Here is a 25,571-nt window from a genome sequence, read left to right as displayed (position 1 = left end):
AAAGACCGCTGCTCCATAACCTGTCCGCCTGCTCTGAGCAGGCGGACAGACATCGCCGGAAATCAACCCGATCGAGTATGATCGGGTTGATTGACACCCGCTTGCTGGCGGCCTATTGGCGCGAGTCTGCAGGGGGCGGCATTGCACCAGCAGCTCTTGTGAGCTGCTGGTGCAATGCTGAATACGGCGAGCATATTGCTCGCCGTATTCAGCGAGGTCTGTCGGACCTGATCCGCACTTTCGGATCAGGTCCGACAGACCTTGATAAATAGAGGCCTATGTGTGATGTGTGTTGTTTCTGAGTATGCACAGTATGTTTCTGTGCTGTTTGAGAGTGTGTGTGTGTTGTAAGAGAGTGTGTGTGGTGTGTGTTGTATGTGAGTGTGTACAGTGTGTTTGTGTGCTGTATCAGAGTGTGTGTGTGTTGTAAGAGAGTATGTGTGGTGTTGTGTGTTGTATGTGAGTATGTACAGTGTGTTTCTGTGCTGTATGAGAGTCTGTGTGTGTGTTGTAAGAAAGTGTGTGTGGTGTGTGTTGTATGTGAGTATGTACAGTGTGTTTCTGTGCTGTATGAGAGTGTGTGTGTGTGTTGTAAGAGACTGTGTGTGGTATGTGTTGTATGTGAGTGTGTACAGTGTGTTTCTGTGCTGTATGAGAGTGTGTGTGGTGTGTGTTGTATGTGAGTATGTACAGTGTGTTTCTGTGCTGTATGAGAGTGTGTGTGTGAGTTGTAAGAGAGTGTGTGTGGTGTGTGTTGTATGTGAGTATGTACAGTGTGTTTCTGTGCTGTATGAGAGTGTGTGTGTGTGTTGTAAGAGAGTGTGTGTGGTATGTGTTGTATGTGAGTGTGTACAGTGTGTTTCTGTGCTGTATGAGAGTGTGTGTGGTGTGTGTTTTATGTGAGTATGTACAGTGTGTTTCTGTGCTGTATGAGAGTGTGTGTGTGTTGTAAGAGAGTGTGTGTGTTGTATGTGAGTGTGTATAGTGTGTTTCTGTGCTGTATGAGAGTGTGTGTGGTGTGTGTATTATGTGAGTATGTACAGTGTGTTTCTGTGCTGTATGAGAGTGTGTGTGTGTTGTAAGAGTGTGTGTTGTAAGAGTGTGTGTGTGTTGTAAGAGTGTGTGTGTGTTGTAAGAGTGTGTGTGTGTTGTATGTGAGTGTGTACAGTGTGTTTGTGTGCTGTATCAGAGTGTGTGTGTTGTAAGAGAGTATGTGTGGTGTGTGTTGTATGTGAGTATGTAAAGTGTGTGTGTGTGTTGTAGGGGAGTGTGTGTGCGTGATGGAGAATTAAAGTTTGTGTGTTGTAAGAGAGTGTGTGTTCTGTGTTGTATGTGAGTATGTACAGTGTGTTTCTGTGCTGTATGAGAGTGTGTGTGGTGTGTGTTGTATGTGAGTATGTACAGTGAGTTTCAGTGCTGTATGAGAGTGTTTGGTGTGTGTTGTATTTGAGTATGTACAATGTGTTTCTGTGCTGTATGAGAGTGTGTGTGTGAGTTGTAAGAGAGTATGGGGCATATTTATCAAGCCCCGAATGGAGCTTGATGCCCCGTGTTTCTGGTGAGCCTGCAGGCTCGCCAGAAACAGCAGTTATGAAGCAGCGGTCACAAAGACCGCTGCTCCATAACCTGTCCGTCTGCTCTGAGCAGGCGGACAGACATCGCCGGAAATCAACCCGATAGAGTATGACCGGGTTGATTGACACCCGCTTGCTGGCGGCCCATTGGCGCAAGTCTGCAGGGGGCGGCATTGCACCAGCAGCTCTTGTGAGCTGCTGGTGCAATGCTGAATACGGCGAGCATATTGCTCGCCGTATTCAGCGGGGTCTGTCGGACCAGATCCGCACTTTCGGATCAGGTCCGACAGACCTTGATAAATAGAGGCCTATGTGGGATGTGTGTTGTTTGTGAGTATGCACAGTATGTTTCTGTGCTGTTTGAGAGTGTGTGTGTGTTGTAAGAGAGTGTGTGTGGTGTGTGTTGTATGTGAGTGTGTACAGTGTGTTTGTGTGCTGTATCAGAGTGTGTGTGTTGTAAGAGAGTATGTGTGGTGTTGTGTGTTGTATGTGAGTATGTACAGTGTGTTTCTGTGCTGTATGAGAGTCTGTGTGTGTGTTGTAAGAAAGTGTGTGTGGTGTGTGTTGTATGTGAGTATGTACAGTGTGTTTCTGTGCTGTATGAGAGTGTGTGTGTGAGTTGTAAGAGAGTGTGTGTGGTGTGTGTTGTATGTGAGTATGTACAGTGTGTTTCTGTGCTGTATGAGAGTGTGTGTGTGTGTTGTAAGAGAATGTGTGTGGTATGTGTTGTATGTGAGTATGTACAGTGTGTTTCTGTGCTGTATGAGAGTGTGTGTGTGTTGTAAGAGAATGTGTGTGGTATGTGTTGTATGTGAGTGTGTACAGTGTGTTTCTGTGCTGTATGAGAGTGTGTGTGGTGTATGTTTTATGTGAGTATGTACAGTGTGTTTCTGTGCTGTATGAGAGTGTGTGTGTGTTGTAAGAGAGTGTGTGTGTTGTATGTGAGTGTGTATAGTGTGTTTCTGTGCTGTATGAGAGTGTGTGTGTTTGTGTTGTAAGAGAGAGAGTGCGTGGTGTGTGTTGTATGTGAGTATGTACAGTGTGTTTCTGTGCTGTATGAGAGTGTGTGTGTTTGTGTTGTAAGAGAGAGAGTGCGTGGTGTGTGTTGTATGTGAGTATGTACAGTGTGTTTCTGTGCTGTATGAGAGTGTGTGTGTTTGTGTTGTAAGAGAGAGAGTGCGTGGTGTGTGTTGTATGTGAGTATGTACAGTGTGTTTCTGTGCTGTATGAGAGTGTGTGTGTGTTGTAAGAGAGTGTGTGTGGTGTGTGTTGTATGTGACTATGTACAGTGTGTTTCTGTGCTGTATGAGAGTGTGCGTGTGTGTTGTAAGAGTGTGTGTGTTGTATGTGAGTATGTACATTGTGTTTCTGTGCTGTATGAGAGTGTGTGTGTTGTGTGTTGTATGTGAGTATGTACAGTGTTTTTCTGTGCTGTATGAGAGTGTGTGTGTGTTGTATGTGAGTGTTTACAGTGTGTTTGTGTGCTGTATGAGTGTGGGGGGTGTCTGTGCACAATGTCCCTTTAAATTATATCTTTAGTAAGAAATCTAATATAATTATTATTTTTTTTTGGAATTGAATTTCCATTGTATTGTTGTTTTTTTTTAAATGATTTTTATGATAAAACTTGTATAACCCCTTGGCTGTCACACGTTTCTTTTCAATGCATTTGAGTCACTGGGGTTACCAGCTAACTCCTAGTAATCCATTGGTGCTTCTGACCCAAACTAGTTATGCTTTTCATCAAAGCATACCAAGAGAACAAAGTTAATTTGATAACTGAAGAAAATTGAAAAATCTCCTAACATTGCATACCATGAAAGTTGGATTTTGGCTTTCTTGTGTTTTTAATAAAAAAAATCTTCACAAAAGATGCACAAAACAGGTTGATTTGGGCAAAAAAACAAAACACTGCAGTATCATATAAATAGGAGCAGTCGAACTTCTGATTACTTAGCTTAAAACTAACTGTGTAAAATATAAAACAAAATCCTGACATCAATAAATAATGTTGTCAGGGCTGCTGACCCAAATAGCAGTGCGCACTGTGCCAGATCATTTGCATGGACGGTCATCTTTTAGCCATCATTTATCCAGAACACTGCAAATGTAATTGTCTGAACAACATACTACAAAGGAATGAATGTTCTAGCTGGGGCAGAAAGACGGTTTGATAAATACTGGCCTGACATCCTGATTCTCTGTAGTCAATACTTCACTACATGTTTCAGTTTGTATAATCATCATACCAATGTGGAAATAAATATGAGTATTTATATGGTTAACTGACCATGAAAGAATAGACGACGTAAAGCATGAGAATAGGCAACATTTAGAAAGTATTGCTAATTCGATTGGCTCAGAAATTAAATACCTCCCAGGCTGGTTTAAACACTTACAACGGTGAGTTTCAGCCCACCCTAGCAGCTAGATTTAATCGGTAATTAAAAGGGACATGAAACCCACATTTTTTTTCTTTCATAATTTAGAAAAAGCATGCAATGTTAAACAACTTTCCAATTGACTTCTTTGGTCTAATTTGCTTCATTCTCTTGATAGCCTTTGTTGAAAACCAGATCTAAATAGGATCAGTAGCTGCTGATTGGTTGCTGCACATAGATGCCTGGTGTGATTGGCTCATCAATGTGCATTGCTATTTCTTCAACAAAGGATACCTAAATAATTATGCAAAATTAGATAATAGAAGTAAATTGTAATGTTGTTTAAAATTGTATTCTCTACTTGAATCATGAAAGAAAATGTTGGGGTTTAATGTCCCTTTAATGACTTTATCATTACATGTAGAGCACAGAGACTTGACACGGGAAGTGAATCTGTTAGTGCTGCCTACAATATGATGTAACACAAAGTAAACTGCTTCAAGGTGTAAATCATCCAACTCCAGTAGGACCCAGGGATGTAACTACAAGGGTCTCAGAAGTCTCAACTGAGGTCAGTCCTGCAACCCTTGGGTGCCCATCTGGCAATGCAATCAGTAGTGACATCACTACAGGGGGGTGGTGAGGCCTGGGCTGTACCTGCATCATGACTGGCACCTATGTGTACCGCCCTGTTATATTAGCTAACAGTTTAAAGGGACAGTCTACTTGATTTTTTTATTGTTTAAAAATATTGGTGATCCCTTTAATACCCATTCCCAATCTTTGCACAACCAACACTGTTATATTAATATACTTTATAACCTATATAAAAGTTTGCCTGTTTACAAGTCCTTGCAGGCCGCCTCTTATCTCAGTACTTTTTATTAGCTTTTTAAATCTTGCAAAACAGTCAGACAGTGCTAGATCATGTGTGCCATATAGAAAACATTGTGCTCACTTCCGTGGAGAATGATAATGGTTATACAAGAACAAGCACTGATTGGCTAAAATGCAAGATTGTAAAAAGCCCTAAAATAAGGGTTAGTCTGCAAAGGTTTAGATCCAAGGTAATCATAAAGGTAAAAAGTGTATTAATATAACATTGTTGGTTATGCAAAACTGGGGAATGGGTAATAAAGGGATTAGCTATCTTTTTAAACAATAACGATTTTTAAGTAGACTGTCCCTTTAAGGAAGGTATATGGGTTTGCCTTTACAATATGGTTGGAAAGTTTCCAAAATGTAAACACTAATTAAATGCTAGAGAGAATGATGAATTCAAAGAAAAGATTAGTCTGAGAATAACATGTAGATGCATTTTTAAAGCTTCATTAGCTGTTTGAATATTGACAAAATAAGCATAAAGTTTTAGTGTCTAAAAACAATGGGAGCTGCCATTTTGTAACTTAGGTTACTTTCTCTACTGTGGCCTATTAGGGACAGTTATAAATAAGTCACTAGTGTGTGCAGCCAATGGCTGTGTGGAATACAATGGCTGTGTTCTGCACTTTCATTTCTAACAGGAACTGAAAAGTCTACAATTTTAGAATGGAGTACCAGGAAAAGGGGACAAAATAGATAATACAAGTATATTGCATATATATATATATATATATATGTATATGTATATATTATTCATTTTATGTTACCATCTAAAAGTGTTTAATGTCCCTTTAAGGTACTGGTCAATGTATACAATAAAGAATATATATATATATATATATATATATATATATATATATATATATATATATATATAAAGATAATTTTACGGTGAAACATCTAAATGTGTTAGATTCTAATTTAAAACAATTAAATCATTAAATAATGAAGTCATTCCTAGAAGATTGAATTTCTGAGTTATGCTGTATAATTATTTATGCAAAATATATGATAATTATTATTTCCGGTATTTCCATGAATTGAGGTAACCCTATAGTCCAAAGATTAGCGACCTTTTAGATTGTGTGCCAGGATTATTTAGCACAAATATCCCAAAATGATTTGCAAAGCTGAAATCTTGAATTTTATTAACAGGAATAAAAAGATGCAGACAGACAGTCGCTCTCAATAAGCAGAGGACAGATAGACAGATATCACCCAGCCGGCACTAAAGGAGGTGTTAGTTTACAGTGAAAGCACAGGGACGGCACACCTGACTTACTCTCTCATTGAGAACTGAGGACCTGTCACTTCTGGGGCTCTGAGGCTGTTGACAGAAGTTATTATGTTATTTAAGACACTTGTGATGGAAAAAATACATTTTGACAATGACATAGAATTTACATTAGCTGTAAGTTCACAAATGCATTTAAATCATGGTCAACATTCCAGATAAATACAACTATCCTAGAATTATTTTCTTGAGATCCTATGTCAGTATGCATTATTAATAATCACTTGCTTTTTACAATGGATTATATTAAAGGAACAGTAAAGTCAAAATTAAAGGGACACTAAACCCAAACATTTTCTTTCATGATTTAGGAAGAGAATAAAATTTAAAATAACATTCCAATTTACTTTATTATCTAATTTGCTTCATTCTTTAGATATCCTTTGTTGAAGAAATAGCAATGCACATGGGTGAGCCAATCACACAAGGCATCTATGTGCATCTACCAATCAGCAGCTACTGAGCATATCTAGGTATGCTTTCCCACAAAGAATATCAAGAGAATGAAGCAAATTAGATAATAGAAGTAAATTAGAAAGATGTTTAAAATTGCATGCTCTTTCTAAATAATGAAAGAAAAAATGGGTTTTATTCCCCTTTAAACTTTCACGATTCCGAGAGAGCATTCAATTTAAAAAAAAAACACGTTCTAATTTACTTTTTATTATCTAATTTGCTTTGTACTCATGGTATCCTTTGTTAAAAAGCATACCTAGGTAGGCTCAGTAGCAGCAATGCACTATTGGGAGATAGCTGCTGATTGGTGTTGGCTGCACATATATGTCGTGTCATTAGCTCACCCAATGTGTTGAATTAGCTCTCAGTAGTTTATTGCTGCTCCTTCAACAAAGGATACCAAAAAAAGAAGAAAATATAATAATACTAGTAAAATGGGAAATTGTTTAAAATTGTAAATCTTTTTTGAATCGTGAAAGAAAATTTTGGGTTTCATGTCCCTTTAACTCTATTATACTATGAAAAAATATACCTACAAAATAAATTAAAGGGACATAAAACCCATTTTTTTCTTTCATGATTCAAATAGAACTTACAATTTTAAACAACTTTTCAATTTACTTCTAATATCAAATCTTTTTTCTCTTTTTATCCTTTGTTGAAAAGCAGGTAGGTAAAGCTCAGGAGTGTGCACGTATCTGCGGCACTATATAGCAGCAGTTTTGCAAAAAAGTTATACATTAGCAAGAGCACTAGATGGCAGCACTATTTCCTGTCATGTAGTGCTTCAGGCATGAGCACACTACCTACCTAGGTATCTCTTTATCAAAGAATAACAAAAAAAACACCAATTTGAAGTAAATTGGAAAGTTTTTTTAAAATTGCATTCTCTGAATCAAGAAAAATTTGGGTTTCATGTAACGTTACTATATACAGAATAGATAGATAGACATAGAATGATAGATATATAGATAGATACAGATAGATAGATAGATAGATAGATAGATAAATAGATACAGATAGATGATAGATAGATAGATAGATAGATAGATAGATAGATAGATAGATAGATAGATACAGATAGATAGATAGATAGATACAGATAGATAGATAGATAGATAGATAGATTGGATGCAGTGCTAGCTTTTTGTTCCATTGTATATCCAGTAAAAATGTGAGTTCCTACCATGGAATTATATGACACCTCTTACCTCTCCAATACTCTGCCTATCCTGTCGATCCTCATAGGTGGACGTATAAAAGGACTCATAAGTTATAAGATCAGGACGTTCTATGTCATAAATGGCTTTGACTTTGGGGATCGCAGCTAAATCCTTGTAATCCAGTATCTGATTATCTACTTTCGCCTGAAAAAGAAAAAATGATGGAATTACTAAACAACATTGTAGTTAAAATATCCCGGCTAGAATTGCCAGTATAGCTGAAAATGATTCTACAATATAGCAAGGTGATAAAGGAGAACAATAGTTACAATGTGGAGTAGATCAAATGTAGGAAAAGGATACAGTATGTGAACGATACAATGTATGAAATAGGAGGTATGTCTGGAACATAGAATTGTTTTATTGAGCTCTTGGAAAGGATATGGAATAACTAAATTATTTTGGATAAAATAAATTTCCAAAGCGAGCAGAACAGTGATATACACAGTGTAATGGTGATAACTTACAGTGTGGTTATTATAATATGGATGAAATAGATACAGTATAATGTAAATGTCCTTTATATAAAGGTAATGACAATTATATATTTTCTTCTTTAAAAGCTTTAGGGCTTCACTTTCTGACTATCTGTGTAGTCCTTAAAGGGATACTAAACCCATTTTTTTCTTTAATGATTCAGATAGTGCATGCAATTTTAAGCAACTTGCTAATTTACTCCTATTAACAATTTTTTCTTCTTTCTCTTGCTATCTTTATTTATAAAGCATGAATGTAAAGCTTAGGAGCAGGTCAATTCTTGGTTCAGAACCTTGGTTATGCTTGCTTATTGGTGGCGAAATGCAGCCACCAATAAGCAAGCACTATATAGGGTGCTGGACCTAAAATCATCCGGCTCCTAAAATTTGCATTCCTGCTTTTTAAATAAAGATATCAAGAGAATGAAGAAACATTGACAATAGGAGTAAATTAGAAAGTTGCTTAAAATTGCATTCTCTATCTGAATCATGAAAGAAAAAAATTTGGGTTTAGTATCCCTTTAAGACCAATTCAGTAGCCATTTATCAGTGTGATCTGTGAGTGACTGCAGTGAGGCAACTAATTCATAAATTTTTTTAAAAAAAGGGCCTTGAGATTTTAAAAATTGGGATAAATCACGTGTGTTTCATGCACCAAACCTTATTGAAAATGTTTAAAAGCTTTTCTCTAGGGAAGGAGCAAAATACTGTCCTTCACTGATTTCAATGCTAAGAGCTCATTTGAAGTTAGTTTATAGAGACGTGTATTATTTTGTTGCAATACTTAATCTTTATCAAATGTTTTACTTCACGGTCCTAGTAAAAAAAAAATAGAATTTCCCGTATCATATGAAAAAGACTGGACTCCCCTTATTTAATAAATGTTATCAAATGCATGACAGACCATTTAGTAGCTCCGTTATTAAAATAATGGTTTGAGTGTGAATATAATGGTTAAATCAATTAGAAAAGTTTCTATAACCAAATTATTAAAAAATATGCACATAAACACGTTATATATTTAAATAACCGAAGTCATGAGTTTAAGATTCACATGCACCAAATTATAGAGCACTATAATAGAACATCTCTATACATAAATCATTTTCCAGTACCATATTGAGAGTTACTATGACACATATATCAGAGACAGCACCAATAAATGTCATACACAACTGTCTCCTGTTTATATGCCCACGAAAATAGTAATATCTTGCATGATGTCATGTATTGGTCTTGCACCCCCTGCCTTAGATAATAGGTACTACACCAGTAATTCCAATTGCAGATTGGGCAAGTTCATATCTACTATTGATTATGTGTACCTGTTTGCCATATTATTCACAAATACTCTACATATGTCTGGAATTATGTTGAAACCAAAGCACACAGTCCTGTTCTTGATTGTAAGAAAATAAACATAAGTAATTTAATGATACTCATAAGGTGACTCTACAAGCTATAAACTTTGTCCTATACATTGTTTTATGGAAGTTTACTATTTCTTTTTAACATTGTGCTCACTAACATCTGGGTTGACTTTTATTATTGCATCACCTTGAGTTTAATCACTTAATAGTTAGATATTTATATGTATTACATAGTCTATGAATACAATTCCTGTAGCTTAAACAAGTACTCACACAAATGGTATGGCCAGGAGATCCAGCGATACTGGAACCTTGCCTAGAATAGACACTTTCTGATGATGATCTTGTGGGCTACAACACAAAAAAAACATTAAATAAGTTACTGTATAGAAAGGTACAACACTCCCTGCAGCTGCTGTGTTACATATACAATCTGACCATCCTGTCATCATGGCATAGCATTTATTTACAAAGGACATATTATTACAATAAATAACATACTGGACACATGAAGCTTACCATAATGAGCATCTCTAGTTAACTTAGGCTAACAAAGTTCAGGACTTCATAGATGATAGATAGAAAGACAGAGAGAGACAGACAGACAAGGGACAGACAGACAAAACAGGCAGAGACAGATGGATGGATAGACAAGTAGATTATAGATAGATGCTAGATAGATATGATAGATAAGATAGATAGATACATAGATAGATAGATCGATAGATAGATAGATAGATAGATAGATAGATAGATAGATAGATAGATAGATAGATAGATAGATAGATAAGAGTGTTTAACCCATTTGCTAGGATTAGGATATCTAGAACAAGTAATTTTGCATCAGGAAGTCCCTTTTAGTAAAAATAAATTTTTTTTAACAACATCCAAAAATATGGTCTCACTTATACACAATCAAAGCCTCAGATTTATTTGTGTAGATGTGGCAGATGTCTTCCTTTCTCCATAAATGAAGCCACACATTTGTAGATTATAACTGTGCCCCACCCACTGGATAAAATATTACATTCAGCTGCACACAACTATTTGTCTTTTTCCTGAATGCCATTAAATGTATTGGGGTTATAATGCGAACAAACAGCAGACATAGGGGCCTATTTATTAATGTGCGAGCGGACATGATCCGATATTGCAGATCATGTCCGCTGCGCATCGATAAATGCCGACAGCCTACGCTCTCGGCATTTATCATTGCACCAGCAGTTCTTGTGAACTGCTGGTGCAATGCCGCCCCCTGCAGATTCGTGGCCAATCGGCCGCTAGCTGGGGGTGTCAATCAGCGAGATCGTATTTGATCTGGTTGATTTCTGTCCAATGCCTCAGAGCAGGCGGACAGGTTATGGTCTTTAGACCGCTGCTTCATAAATTCTGTTTCCTGTGAGCCTGACGGAGCTTAATAAATCTGCCCCATAGTGACACAACAGACTGATTGTGAGGTTGTTCACAGTTTTGGAAACGTTTATCCATTGAAGTCTTTGTGGATTTTCATAGATAAATTATTTGATGAGCTTTCCTAAAGGACTGTATCATGCAGATGCATTTTAATTTTCCTTTTTTGCCCAAATGAACAAGAATGTTACTTGTAACCTGATTTCCCTATAGTTAAAGGGACATGAAACCCATGGTTTTGATAGAGCATATCATTTTAACTTTCCAGTGTACTTATATTATCTAATTTGCTTAATTATTTTGCTATCCTTTGTTGAAAAGCATACTTGGGTAGGCACAGGAACTGGGAGCTTGCTTCTGATTGGTGACTGAACATGTATGAATGTTGTCTTTAGCTCAATGATGTGTTTAGCTAGCCCCCAGTAGTGCATTGCTGATCGTTCAATAAAGGATACCAGGAGAATGAAGCAAAATTGATAACAGAAGTAAATTGAAACGTTGTTTTAAATTGCATGCTCTATCTGAATCATGAAAGAAAGAAAATGGATTTCATGCCTCTTTATTATTTTTTCCCTTTTACCAAACTATGCTCCCTTCAGCCAATCAGATGTTGCAAGATCCAGATACAAGATTATATTGCAGCATCAAAGTAAAGTAACTTTTTTTATCAATATAAAAACTGCAAAATGTTTTTTTTTTATAAAATAGCAGTAGTTCTTTTTTCCCTAACAATACATCTAACAATACTTATCATATATGAATTTATATAGTTAAATTTTGTGCAAACTGATTGGGCTGTTTGCCTCCAGCATTATGTTTATTAGAAGTTTACAAAAAATCCTCACCTACTCTGCTGCTCAGGGATGATATTGGAGCATACGGAGCTATAGGTGAGTTTGCATCACAAAAATCATCTCTAAAGGAAGTGCATAGAAATACTCATGAAACGCGTTGCACTGTGCATATTTATTAGATTGCATTTGTTTTAAAGGATGACTGTATGGATGTGAATTATAAGTAAATATGCTGCATGCCATATTGCATTTAGGCTTTAGCAATGCATATCTCTTCTAATGGACTAAATACACCCAGGGCTTAACGAGCTTTCAGAGCATTGTACATTTCCAACGTCTAGACACACAAAGGTTCATTCTCTGCAAGTAACAATAATATATCAATACATTATTTGAAATGTGACTATGTCGATGGGATATAAATGTATAATAAAGCAATAGTAGCAATATTACCTTTTATAAACAATAGTCACTTTGAAACAATTAATGCTGCTAAAGAATACAATGGTTTCCCTTTTTTCAAAAAAAGATACCTAAAGCAAAGCTAAACTACAAGCTTTTTAATACATCTAAATTGTATCTATAACACCCCTATATTCTCATTGGCAAGTGCATAAGGCTAGTAGCTTTGTGCTTGGGTATTATTCACTAGACGTGCACAGGTTACATTTTCAGTTCAGCCGAATCTTTCCTTCTGATTATCCTATATTATAAAAGGCCAGGTATGTTTGTCTGATGCAGTCATGCGCAGTAGAGACTGCAGTTCGAGACAAACACCTGGCCTTAGACAAACACACTTAGGGGCCGATTTATTATGCCCCGAATGCTGCTATATGCAGCTGTTTCTGCGCGAGCCTTCAGGCCGGAAGTTTAGAAACATATAGGCATTAATGTATCAGAGACTGTAAAGACACTGCTACGCTTATTAACACTATAATATTTATTTGAAACGTCATAACATTTCTGTTGTTGGGTTAAAAGTGCAAAAAGAAAATGTAAATGTAATTTTTTTTTATTGTACACGTGCTTAGCTCTCCAACAAAGGGCTCGATTTATCAAGCCCTTTTCTAAACTTCGACTGCAGGATCGCACAAGAGATCCTGCAGTCAGGATTTATCAAACAGAGGTCGGTGGTCAGATAAGATAAGAATAAGCGCCACTAGGGGGCGCGAAACGCGTCAGACTTCGTGCCTGTAGTCTGTCTGCTATCTCTTGGCTTGTTATAGCGCTTAGCATCTGCTGTTTTAATATTTTGACTTCACAATAAACTTCTTTTTTATGGCATTATCCCTAGCAGTGCCTGCACCTTGTTTTTTGTATCTTCACAGTCTGTGGTCAGATCACTGCTTTCCTGTCCTGTTCTCCACCTCTTAGGTGGAGAATTTAAATCTCCCCGGTCTCTTTTGTCCAGGGAGATTGACAACTCTTGCCCACAGGTGACTGGCTGGGTTGCACACAAGCGCACAGGAGCGCTCTTGTGCCATGGTAAATGCGGGCAGCAGATTGCTGCCACCAGAGAGAAAGCCAGGCAGACAGGGGTGTATATGTTTGCCCCTGTCCCGCCCGTGGATGATAAATTAAGCCTCAAGGGGTTAGACACAGATAAAGTAAGCAATGCACTATGGGAACTAGCTGAGTGCAATGTTGGCAAGAAGCATGTGTGTGTGTAGGCACCAATTAGCTCCTAGTAGTGCACTGCTACACCTCAGCCTACCTAAGTATGCTTTTCAACAAAGGATACAAAGAGTACAAAGTAAATTTGATAATAGAAGTAAATAGAAAAGTCTCTTAAAATGGCATGCTCTATATGAATCCTGAAAGTTTAATTGTGGTTTTCATGTCCCTTAAAGTAAAACCAGGAATACTGAAGTCTGAGGGTTATAACTTTACACCAGTACACAGACAGTGCTTTGTGAATATAGACACACAAGTGTTTAGTAAATCGCCAATACGTCACAAATATTCAAACATTTTGATTAAGTGAAAATCCTGAAAACACATTTCTCATTAAAACAACTTGTGATCTAAGTGATAAAAGTGACGTCAATAACAACACAGCTCAACATTTTATTCACAGGATGAGGTAAAAGGTGCAATCTGAATGTGACAGACACTTGTAAGTTTCACAAACACCTAAGTGCCTCTGTTTCTGCTTAATACAGTACCTGCCTCTGTTTATAACCTGGGAACACTGGTGGTAAGAACTGTAGGAAAAGAAAAGATTACTCATTCTTCATAATGTGATTCACTGGCCATACACTGACCATACACTGGTCATACAATGACAATACAATGACCATACACTAGCCGTACACTGGCCATATACTTACCATACACTGGCCATACACTGACCATTCAATGACCATACACTGACCATACACTGGCCATACAATGACCATACACTGGTCATGCAATGACCATACACTGGCCATACAATGACCATACACTGACCATACAATGACCATACACTGACCATACACTGACCATACACTGACCATACACTGACCATACACTGACTATACACGAACCATACAATGACCATACACTGACCATACAATGACCATACACTGACCATACACTGACCATACACTGACCATGCAATGACCATACAATGACCATACAATGACCATACAATGACCATACACTGACCATACAATGACCATACAATGGCCATACAATGACCATACACTGACCATACACTGACCATACACTTACCATACAATGACCATACAATGACCATACACTTACCATACACTGACCATACACTGACTATACACTGACCATACAATGACCATACAATGACCATACAATGACCATACACTTACCATACACTGACCATACACTGGCCATACACTGACCATACACTGGCCATACACTGGTCATACACTGACCATACAATGACCATACACTGACCATACACTGGCCATACACTGGTCATACACTGACCATACACTGGCCATACAATGACCATTCACTGACCATACAATGACCATACACTGGCCATACAGGCATTGGGTAATTAGGTTGGCTGCAACATGGAAAATGCTGTATAGATTGTTATCTAGGCACCAGTATTGTGCCAAAACAGAATTTGTCATTCTTTTCACCTATACCAGCATATGTTCATTTTGGTAATATTCTTTAATTTAAATGGGACATAAAAACCCTATGTAGATAGGCTCAGGATCATATATTTGTCCTTTGCACTATATTGCACTAATTTTGCAAACACGCTTTTCCAAGAACCCTAGATGGCAGCAGTGCTTGTTGCCGTACCATGTTCCAGATGTGCACACAATCTACCTAGGTATCATCTACAACAAAGGATGCCATGAGAATAAAGCAAATCTGATAATAGAATTAGAATGGAAACTTTTTTTAAAAACTGTATACTCTGAATCATTTGGGTTTTTAAAGGGTCAATTTCAAATGCTAAAGTACAGCATTTTATATCTAAACTAAGTGAATTTGCTATGGGATTCTGCCTATTAATTTCTTCTAATTGTACCCTCCTCTTAGCAATGCTTACAGGTATTGCTGGTTGTTTGGTTATAGGAGGACAGAATATCACTTTGTATTATTATATTATACTATTGTTTGCCTCCAACCACATCAAATCTCTCATTTTAGGTAAATCTGTTCTGCTGTGTCCCAGGCATTTTATGACACAATATTTTAACAAACAGTAAATTTCTAGCCAGACTACCAGGAAAAAATAATGTATGTTTCTTTTAATTTTATTAGCATATCATTTTATTTTAATTTGTTTATTTTGTATTAGCATATAATTTTATTTTTATTTTTTATTAGCATATAATTTTATTTTTATTTTTTATTAGCATATAATTTTATTTTTAATTTATTAGCATATAATTTTATCAGTGATGGCTAACCTTGGTACCCCTAATGTTTCGGAACTACATTTCCCATAATGCTCCACTAGACTGCAGAGTGCCTAGCATCATGGGAAATGTAGTTTCAAAATATCTGGGGCACTATTACATATACGGCGCAGGCTTCAGAGCCGTATATGTAATCACTACGCACATCGGGCTATCACATATATACGGTGCCGGCAGTTTATAAAGTGCCAAAAGTCGGATAAACTGGCTATATCCAAGAATGAGCGTAAATAAAATTTCTGGAGTCGCTAGTGCACTTTAGAAACTGCCAGCGCCTAAGAAAAGTAAAAAAAAAAAATCTAATCTCCCGTAAAAGTCCAACACGCTCCCAAAAATAAACCCGACACGTAAGTTATTATTAAAATAAAAAAAACTAACACTACTTTAAAAATAAAAATAAAGTAAGTATAAATTAAAGGGACAGTCTATTCAAAATTAAAATTCTGGTGTAGACTGTCCCTTTAAGCTAAAATAACAGAAAATAAAAAAATCTAAGATTACATAAAATAAAAAACAAAATTACCAAATTTAAAAAAATTATACCTAATCCCTAAGAAAATAAAAAAGCCCCCCCCAAAAATAAAAACACCCCCTACTCTAAGAATAAACTACCTTAGCCCTTAAAAGGGCTTTTTGCAGGGCATTGCCCCAAGATAATCAGCTCTTTTACAAAAAATACACAAAGTCCCCCGTAACTGTAAAACCACCCCACCTACCAAACCCCCCAAAATAAAATAACCTAACACTAAAAAAACAAAACTACCTATTGCCCTGAAAAGGGTATTTGTTGGGCATTTAGCTCTTTTACTGCCCACCTATCTAAATAAAAAAAAAAACCTAAGTCTAACCCCCAGGTTAAAGGGACAGTCAACACTTCCGTTAACATTATTTGAGATAGAAATATAAGAACCGAAGATCCGCCTGCACTATACCCCTTCTGCCATGCCGCCTTGCTTCTGTAGTAATCACTTTCGCTAACTTGTCTAATACCGAGTAAATATGGCAGCCGGACTCCCCCCACCGTTACGTAGCTGCCTTCTTCTTCAAATGATCATCAAATCAGAATCCAGTCCTCGGACAGAAATTGCAAGCGCGTGCAATTTCTGTCCGAGGACTGGATTCTGATTTGATGATCATCTGAAGAAGAAGGCAGCTATGTAACGGTGGGGGGAGTCCGGCTGCCATATTTACTCGGTATTAGACAAGTTAGCGAAAGTGATTACTACAGAAGCAAGGCGGCATGGCAGAAGGGGTATAGTGCAGGCGGATCTTCGGTTCTTATATTTCTATCTCAAATAATGTTAACGGATGTGTTGACTGTCCCTTTAATACTCACCATTCCTGAAGTCCGGCGGAGAAGGTCCTGTCCCATGCGGTGAAGTCTTCTTCCAAGCAGCGGCCTCTTCTTCCATGAACAATCCGGCGCGGAGCGGAGGGCAGAGATGAAGACCGGCGACCCTGGAACTGAAGACTGTCGACCCTGGAACTGAAGACCGGCGATCATGGAGCGTGGAGGATCCTCTTTGTACGATCGCCGCCGTACACCGGATTGAGATTTCAAGGTACGCGATAAAAAATGGCATCCCTTGAATTCCTATTGGCTGATTTGATTCTTTAAATTCAAATCAGCCAATAGGATGAAAGCTACTCAAATCATATTGGCTGTTCAAATCTGCCAATAGGATGAGAGCTACTGAAATTCTATTGGCTGATTTGAATAGCCAATAGAATTTCAGTAGCTCTCATCCAATTGGCTGATTTGAACAGCCAGTAGGATTTGAGTAGCTTTCATCCTATTGGCTGATTTGAATTTGAAGAATCAAATCAGCCAATAGGAATTCAAGGGACGCCATTTTTAACCGTGTACCTTGAATTCTCAATCCAGTGTACGGAGGAGATTGTATGAAGATGATCCTCCATGGTTCCTCGGTCGCCGGTCTTCAGTTCCAGGGTCGACGGTCTACATCTCCGCCCTCCGCTCCACGCCGGATTGTTCCTGGAAGAAGGGGTCGCCGCTTGGAAGAAGACTTCACCGCATGGGACAGGACCTTCTCTGCCGAACTTCAGGAATGGTGAGTATAAACCTGGGGGTAAGACTTAGTTTTTTTTTTTATTTTACATTTTTTTATTTAGATAGGGTGGACAGTAAAATAGCTAAATGCCCAATTAAGGGCAATGCCCAACAAATGCCCTTTTCAGGGCAATGGGTAGTTTAGGTTTTTAAGTGTTAGGTTCTTTTATTTTGGAGGGTTTCATGGGTGGTGGGAGGGGACTTTGTGTATTTTTTGTAAAACAGCTGATTATCTTGGGGCAATGCCCTGCAAAAAGCCCTTTTAAGGGCTATTGGTAGTTTATTCTTAGAGAAGGGGGTGTTTTTATTTTGGGGGGGCTTTTTTATTTTCATAGGGATTAGGTATAATGTTTTTAAATTTGGTAATTTTGTTTTTTATTTTATGTAATTGTAGCTTAAAGGGACAGTCTACACCAGAAGTTTAATCTTGAATAGACTGTCCCTTTAATTTATACTTAGTTTATTTTTATTTTTAAAGTAGCGTTAGTTTTTTTTATTTCAAAAGTAACTTTAGTATTTTGTAATTTAGGTAATTTGGGTTCATTTAGGGGGTGTTAGGTTAGGGGGTGTTAGGCTAGGGGGCTTAGTAATTTATTTATTTGCGTTGTGGGCTTTGGCGGTTTAGGGGTTAATACTTTAATAGGTAGTTTGCGTTGTGGGTTAATGGCGGATTAGGGGTTCATACTTTTGATAGGTAGTTTGCGATGTTGGGGTTGGCGGATTTAGGGGTTAATAATTTAGTTACTACTTGCGGTGTGGGTTTGATGGCGGATATAGGGGTTAATAGTTTAATTAGGCTTATTGCATTGTGGGGGGTTATCGGTTTAGGGGTTAATAGTTTTATTAGTTTCGATGTGGGTTTGATGGCGGATATAGGGGTTAATACAGTTTATTAGTTATTGCGGTGGGGGATTGCGGTTGACAGGTAGATATTGCGCATGCGTTAGGTGTTAGTTTATTTTTGCAGTTTCGGGAGTTACGGTGCTCTCATACTCAGCACAAGGCATGCTGCGGCTGCTTTGTATGGCGAGGTAAAAATGGAGTAAGATTTCTTCATTTTCGCCACGTAAGTCCTTGCGCTGAATATTGGATACCGATTTGCAACGCGGTCCCATGTTAGCTTATGGGAGTAAAAATTGTGTGCGACGGGTGGAATATACCTGCCGCATTTATATGCAGCGCTGTATATAGGATACCAAACCCGCGCATAAACCGGCGTCGCCGGCTTTTTTTTTTTTTTTTTTTTTTTTAACAATCATCTTTTATTGAGGTTATATCAAACAAAGTCACAGAAGTAAGTTGTACATAGGTATTTCTTTCCATTTTACATAGTAGACAGAAGTGTTTGATGAATAACATCTTACATAGGAACCCTCGCTTCACCTCCAAGAAGGATCCATGACACTTTTCGTACCTCATAAAAGCTTTTCTTTTTTTTTTCATTTGTTAAAAACATTCAAAGAACATTGAGAGAAAACATGAAAACCCTGTTAGCGTCACTGGCTTTTGCGGGCGGCGCTGCATATGTAATGGGGCCCCTGGGGTGCTAAGGTTACCATCACTGACCTAGATCAATACATGGTGCTAGGAAATGTAACAAAGGAATATAAGAGACAAAAAAAAACCATGGAATTTAATGTAGCAATAATACAATGCTGTAAAGCACTAAAGCTTTTTATTATTGCACTAGGCTTAGCACGATTAACCTCAGTAAACAGCTTAAACACACAGTTAAAGTCAGCTCCAGACCAGTAAAGCACTACTGGCCCTGAGTTGAACATGTCTACAGAACCAGTCAGGGGCGGCATATGTGTGTATCCACCAATATCTGATGATCCAGCTCAGCATTGACCCTTTTTAGACTATTTGTTTCATCATTTCCTGGGGGTTAAACACACACATATATATGAGAAATAGTGTAAAACAATGTTCTAATGCATTGGGGCATTTGTTATTGCATAGTTATGCCCCTTTAAGGGCAATTGGTAAAGAATGAGCAGTATATTGTATATATTTTACGTCTCTTTAACTTATAAAACAATAAGGGCATGTGGATATCTAGTGGTCTGAAAGTTACTAGGCACAAGTTAATATCCTAATAAGGATTATACCCACACCATATCGTTCTGGCACCCTAATATTAAACTGACAAACTACAGTATGACTCAGAGCTGAGTTAACCACACAGCAAATGATGCACCTGAGAAAACGAAAGAGAGTGGGAGATGATTTCATAGATATCTCAGAGAAAGAAGACACTGAAGGAAAAGATAAAAAGATAAAAAAGAGTCAGTCCCAGTGTCAGCAGGTCTGGTGCTATAGTAGTTATGAAACTGTATTATAGTAGGTAAGACACTGTGTGCTATAGTAGGTATGGCACTGTGTATTATAGTAGGTATGATACTGTGTGCTACAGTAGGTATGGTACTGTGTGCTACAGTAGGTATGGTACTGTGTGCTACAGTAGGTATGGTACTGTGAACTATAGTAGGTATGGTACTGTGTACTATAGTAGGTATGGTACTGTGAGATGTAGGTATGGTACTGTGTGCTATAGTAGGTATGGTACTGGGAGATGTAGGTATGACACTGTGTGCTATAGTAGGTATGGCACTGTATGCTATAGTAGGTATGGCACTGTGTGCTATAGTAGGTATGACACTGTATGCTATAGTAGGTATGGCACTGTGTATTATAGTAGATATGGTACTGTGTGCTATAGTAGGTATGGTACTGTGAGATGTAGGTATGGCACTGTGTGCTATAGTAGGTATGGCACTGTGAGATGTAGGTATGGCACTGTCTGCTATAGTCGGTATGGCACTGTGTGCTATAGTAGGTATGGCACTGTGTGCTATAGTAGGTATGGTACTGTGAGATGTAGGTATGGCACTGTGTGCTATAGTAGGTATGGTACTGTGAGATGTAGGAATGGCACTGTGTGCTATAGTAGGTATGGTACTGTGAGATGTAGGTATGGCACTGTGTGCTATAGTAGGTATGGTACTGTGAGATGTAGGAATGGCACTGTGTGCTATAGTAGGAATGGCACTGTGTGCTATAGTAGGTATGACACTGTGTGCTATAGTAGGTATGGCACTGTGAGATGTAGGTATGGCACTGTCTGCTATAGTAGGTATGCTACTGTGTGCTATAGTAGGTATGGCACTGTGTGCTATAGTAGGTATGGCACTGTGAGATGTAGGAATGGCACTGTGTGCTATAGTAGGTATGGCACTGTGTGCTATAGTAGGTATGGCACTGTGAGATGTAGGTATGGCACTGTCTGCTATAGTAGGTATGGTACTGTGTGCTATAGTAGGTATGGCACTGTGTGCTATAGTAGGTATGGCACTGTGAGATGTAGGTATGGCACTGTGTGCTATAGTAGGTATGGTACTGTGAGATGTAGGAATGTCACTGTGTGCTATAGTAGGAATGGCACTGTGTGCTATAAATTAACCCAACTCTGTATTTTACTTCACAGAGCAAAAGCCCATTTCCTGTATTGTACTATGCTACAGATATCAGAGCTACTCTATATTAGATCTCCTGCCCCCCAATTCTGTAGGAATTTTCCTGTTTGTTTACAGAAAGGGACTGCAATATTATGTTTACAGGAACCATGTTTTACCCAGTCCGTCAGCTCAGCATTTTCCATAGAGGAGCTTTTGGATTGCTTTACACACACATTACAATCACGTGGGGATTCCCAGGTGTACATTCAGTGAGTGAGGCTGCATTCATGCTCACTCATTAGTTTGCATGGAAACGGCACACAATTCTACAAAGCCAATGACAGCCATAGACTAAAATCTACATAAGCACACGCTGCTTACTCTGCATATTAATACTTTCCTATGCAATGTGCTGCAGTTCTTTCTGGCGACCAAGAGATTAACAATGCTTTGGATATGTCAACTTATAGTGGACCTGTCTCATGCTTTATATTTTATTATATCTAAGCCTTATTCTTAATTAACTCTTCATTGACTAGGAATCACAATGTATTTTTTTATTTACCTTCTGTCATAGACGTGAATCACATTATAGACCATGGGGTAGATTTACCAATGTCTGTCCGACATGATACATTGTAGCGTATCATGTCTGACAGACATTGCTGAATGCCGACAGTATATGCTGTCGGCATTTATCATTGGACAAGCAGTTCACCAATGATAAATCATAGATGAATCATAGTGCCCAATTCTGGCATTTTTATGCCATGTTTAGAATATTTCAGTAATCACAAATTACTAGAGGCTACAGTAGCTGAGTTACAGCATTTTAGTCTGAGTTTTCTATGTAGAGGATACATAACTTGCCTGTACATCATTGTTAGACAATATTTATACACTAGTATCCTCTGTGAATAATGTTCCCAAGTGTCAATGCTTATGCATGCATATATGTATTACTAAACTGAATGGTATACTATGATGGATGTCACCTAAGCAGGGCTTATGTTTGCGACTGTAACAATAATTACATGGATTATTATCTTCTAAAAATAAACCAGCAAAAAAATGCATTTTCCCTTTAAAGCCTTTCACAAATTCTAAATAAATTCCAAGTGACTACATTCTGTCTTTATATGAGCGCAGCCAAGATTCTCTGAGCATTACATCTGCAAAGTATTTTGTCTATTCTTCCAATGATTAGTGTTTCATTATTTCCATGCATGTTATGTCCTGTCCAGAAGCGCTGACCCCTTAATGGTCTCCCATAATGTACAGCCAGCCTGTTGCTTTGTGCATTGTTTTCTGTAAGATTTAGTAGTTGCATCTACTAATTTAGCAGGCTCGGAAAGCACACTGACACAGACACCCAAATGTCAAACCTCTGGGGAGCGAGGAGGACGCAGAACCAAACTTTTGGGGTAGAAAAATTCAGATGCAAAAGGCTGCACAAGGCACAAAGGAAAATAAGGGAGATAATAAATATGCAGAGATATAAAAATACACCAATACATCTTCTAAAAGCTACATGATAAGAGGAGGAAATGATAAGAGTATTTTTGTTTGACTTCAGAGAAAAACAGAGAAAATTGTATCCATATGAAACAATGTTTGTCCATATTGCAATAGGCACTAAACCAGGCTAAATATGCAGGCGACAAAAAAATATTTATAGGGAAAATTTGAGTCCTCTTAACTGACAGAAGATTCTTTAATCATTAATTTTACTGCAATAAAATTTAAAGGGACATTATGGTGCTCTTTAGCAAATTTGTAATATATACTCCACTACAAAGCTTTATTTAACACCATGATTAACACAGATGTGGCTAACATATAGCCTGACACTCTTTTGTTTGTACAAACCATGCACCTACACTTGCTTGTGAATCAAGGTCATGTACAAAGTCGGGTTTAAAGTCATGGAGTTAAAAAACATATAAGCAGAGTGTATATGGGAAAACTGCTTTGTGGAATCTTCGGTATTTGAGTTTAGAGAACTTTAATGTTTTGTTCTACAGTCTTGAAAGGTAAATAAAAAATGAAAATAATCAGATGAGTTCAATAACCTACTTTGCCTTTCTGATAATTTGAAAGATTCACATTTAATTAGTACAGCTTGAAAGGATTTGTTTTTCTGCACATCTGAGTGATAATTGCCTGTCCAAAACTTTGTTGCCCTGGGGATTAATTTATCCCCAAAAATACTAAATATGTTTTTTTTTTGTTTTCTTTTAAGTATTGTGATCAATCTTACAGCTGGCACCAGCAAAGCAGATTACATAATTTGACAAATTAGATAATACACTTTCTGATTTAGACTGTCCCTTTAAGACTTTTGAGACCATTGTGCAATGACTTGAATTTGAAATAAAAGGATGACAAAAACGTTTGAAGCTCATTAGTGTATTCAACAGACTAAATGCAGTACAGAAGGTAATAATGTCCTGCTGGAATATGGACCACCCAGACAGTTGACTACTGTGGATGTCAACTATTAAAGTGACATTAAAGAACACAATAATAAAACATTCTGATGCATCAGAACATTTTTATTATTGCATTGGTGCTTTATGCATTTTGTTATTAAACTTTTTTGTGCAACGTATAAGGTTTTCTGAGCAAATTCTAAGGAAAATAAATAATGAAAGCTTATTGCATAGTCTTTTATTTACACACAATTTAAATATTTTATTTTACAATCTAAACGCGTTTCTTGTCCCTTTAACCTTAGGGTTTTGCCATATAAGATACACATCTATAGCAATAATGGGATTAGGCTTTTTATTATATATTTTAAAAAATGTCAATATTTTATAAACTCAGATAAAGAAGAAGCAGATCTGGAATGAATGTGAATGAATTTTATAAAAAAAACATGTCAGTCCCCGGAATATCTCCTGGCAGTGAAAGGGTTTTCCGGTAATGTACTGTCCTCGGTTTGAGACTAGTAAACTCCCTACCCTCAGTTTAATGTGGTTATCAATCTGCCAGAAAACGTCTGTAACATTTGTAACTCTGAGCATTCATCCATTTATAAAAGGGCCAACATTCTCCTTACCCGCAGCTTCTCTTCCGTCTTGGTGGTTTGCTTACAGTCGGGATGCCAGACTGTTGAACCTGCAAAAAAACCCAAAGAGGTCATGGAGCTTGGCAAGATGATGTCAGAGGGAGATGGAGAGAGATATGACTTTACATCAGGACTGAAGTGGATTAAAATGACTAAAGTTTTTTTGATCTGTTGCCAACATCTGGCTGTCGCTGGCTTTAAATTACACATTCAGCTGCAAGGCCTTATGACTTAATAAAAATACCAAGAATCAGGCGCACATTATCTGCATTCCCTAGATTTGCTGAGCATAACAAACTGCAACGTCTGGGTGAGCTTCATGCCTAGGAGGCTTTATATTCATAAGTGTATATTCTTGCACAGGCAGCCCTGGAAATTCAGGTAACCGCCAAAGGAAGTCTGCACATTGCTGTTTTAGCAGCATTAAACTTCTGAGCTTACCCTCCTTTAAGGCATAAAAGGAGCAATTAACACCTTGCAATTACAAGACATTTCTGTTGTGTTGCTATAGAATAACATATCAGCCAATCTCAAAAATGTTAAGAGAAATTAACATCGTGTTTGCTGCAATTGTTTTTCAATAGCCAATCTGCACTTGAGTCTGCAGACAACAAGGCTAGGTAAAAGTATAAAGTGTGTTGAATTGCAGATGTTATCTGTTAAAGACAATTAGGGTAATACATATAACAGGCTTAAACTGGAGAAGTCGGCATCTCTGAGAATTAGAAAATCCAGACATGAAAAAGGGGGGAAATAGATAATGATAGTATGTTGCAAAGCTTTTTGTTTTATATTAAAATCTCAATGTGTGTAATGTCCCTTAACATAAACTAGAAATTTTATTTAAAGGGACACTAAATCCAAATTTTTTCTTTAATGTTTCATAGATCATGCAATTTTAAGCAACTTTCTAATTTACTCCTATTATCAATTTTTCTTTGTTCTCTTGCAATCTTTATTTGAAAAGCAGGAATGCAAAGCTTGGGAGCCGGCCCATTGCTTGTTCAGCACCTGGGTTGCGCTTGATGATTGGTGGATAAATGTGGTCAGACACTCTTTAAGCTGGCTGAGCATCATGGGAAATGTAGTTACAAAACATCTGGGGGCCCAAGGTTGCTGACCCCTGCTTTAAGGGATAGGAAAATACAATTTAAAACAAAAACTTTTCAATTTACTTAGGTTACCAAAATGTCTTGATAGCCTTTGT

At 37.6% G+C, this 25,571-nt stretch overlaps 1 protein-coding gene across 1 annotated transcript in view; it reads right to left on the bottom strand.

Moving 5' to 3' along the window:
• The window catches only part of ABLIM1 (actin binding LIM protein 1), a 383,296-nt gene that overhangs the window by 84,790 nt on the left and 272,935 nt on the right, over positions 1-25,571 (bottom strand). Inside the window, exons 8-10 of the mRNA XM_053692692.1 lie at positions 24,356-24,414; positions 9,930-10,007; positions 7,799-7,954 (exon numbers count right to left, since the gene is read on the bottom strand). Coding sequence (XP_053548667.1) covers positions 7,799-7,954; positions 9,930-10,007; positions 24,356-24,414 — 293 coding nt within the window. The remainder of the gene's footprint in view (positions 1-7,798; positions 7,955-9,929; positions 10,008-24,355; positions 24,415-25,571) is intronic.

Source organism: Bombina bombina, chromosome 9 (assembly GCF_027579735.1).
Source record: "Bombina bombina isolate aBomBom1 chromosome 9, aBomBom1.pri, whole genome shotgun sequence".
NCBI lineage: Eukaryota > Metazoa > Chordata > Amphibia > Anura > Bombinatoridae > Bombina > Bombina bombina.
Note: the sequence above shows the minus strand (reverse complement) of the source record. Positions and strands in the feature narration are given on the sequence as shown.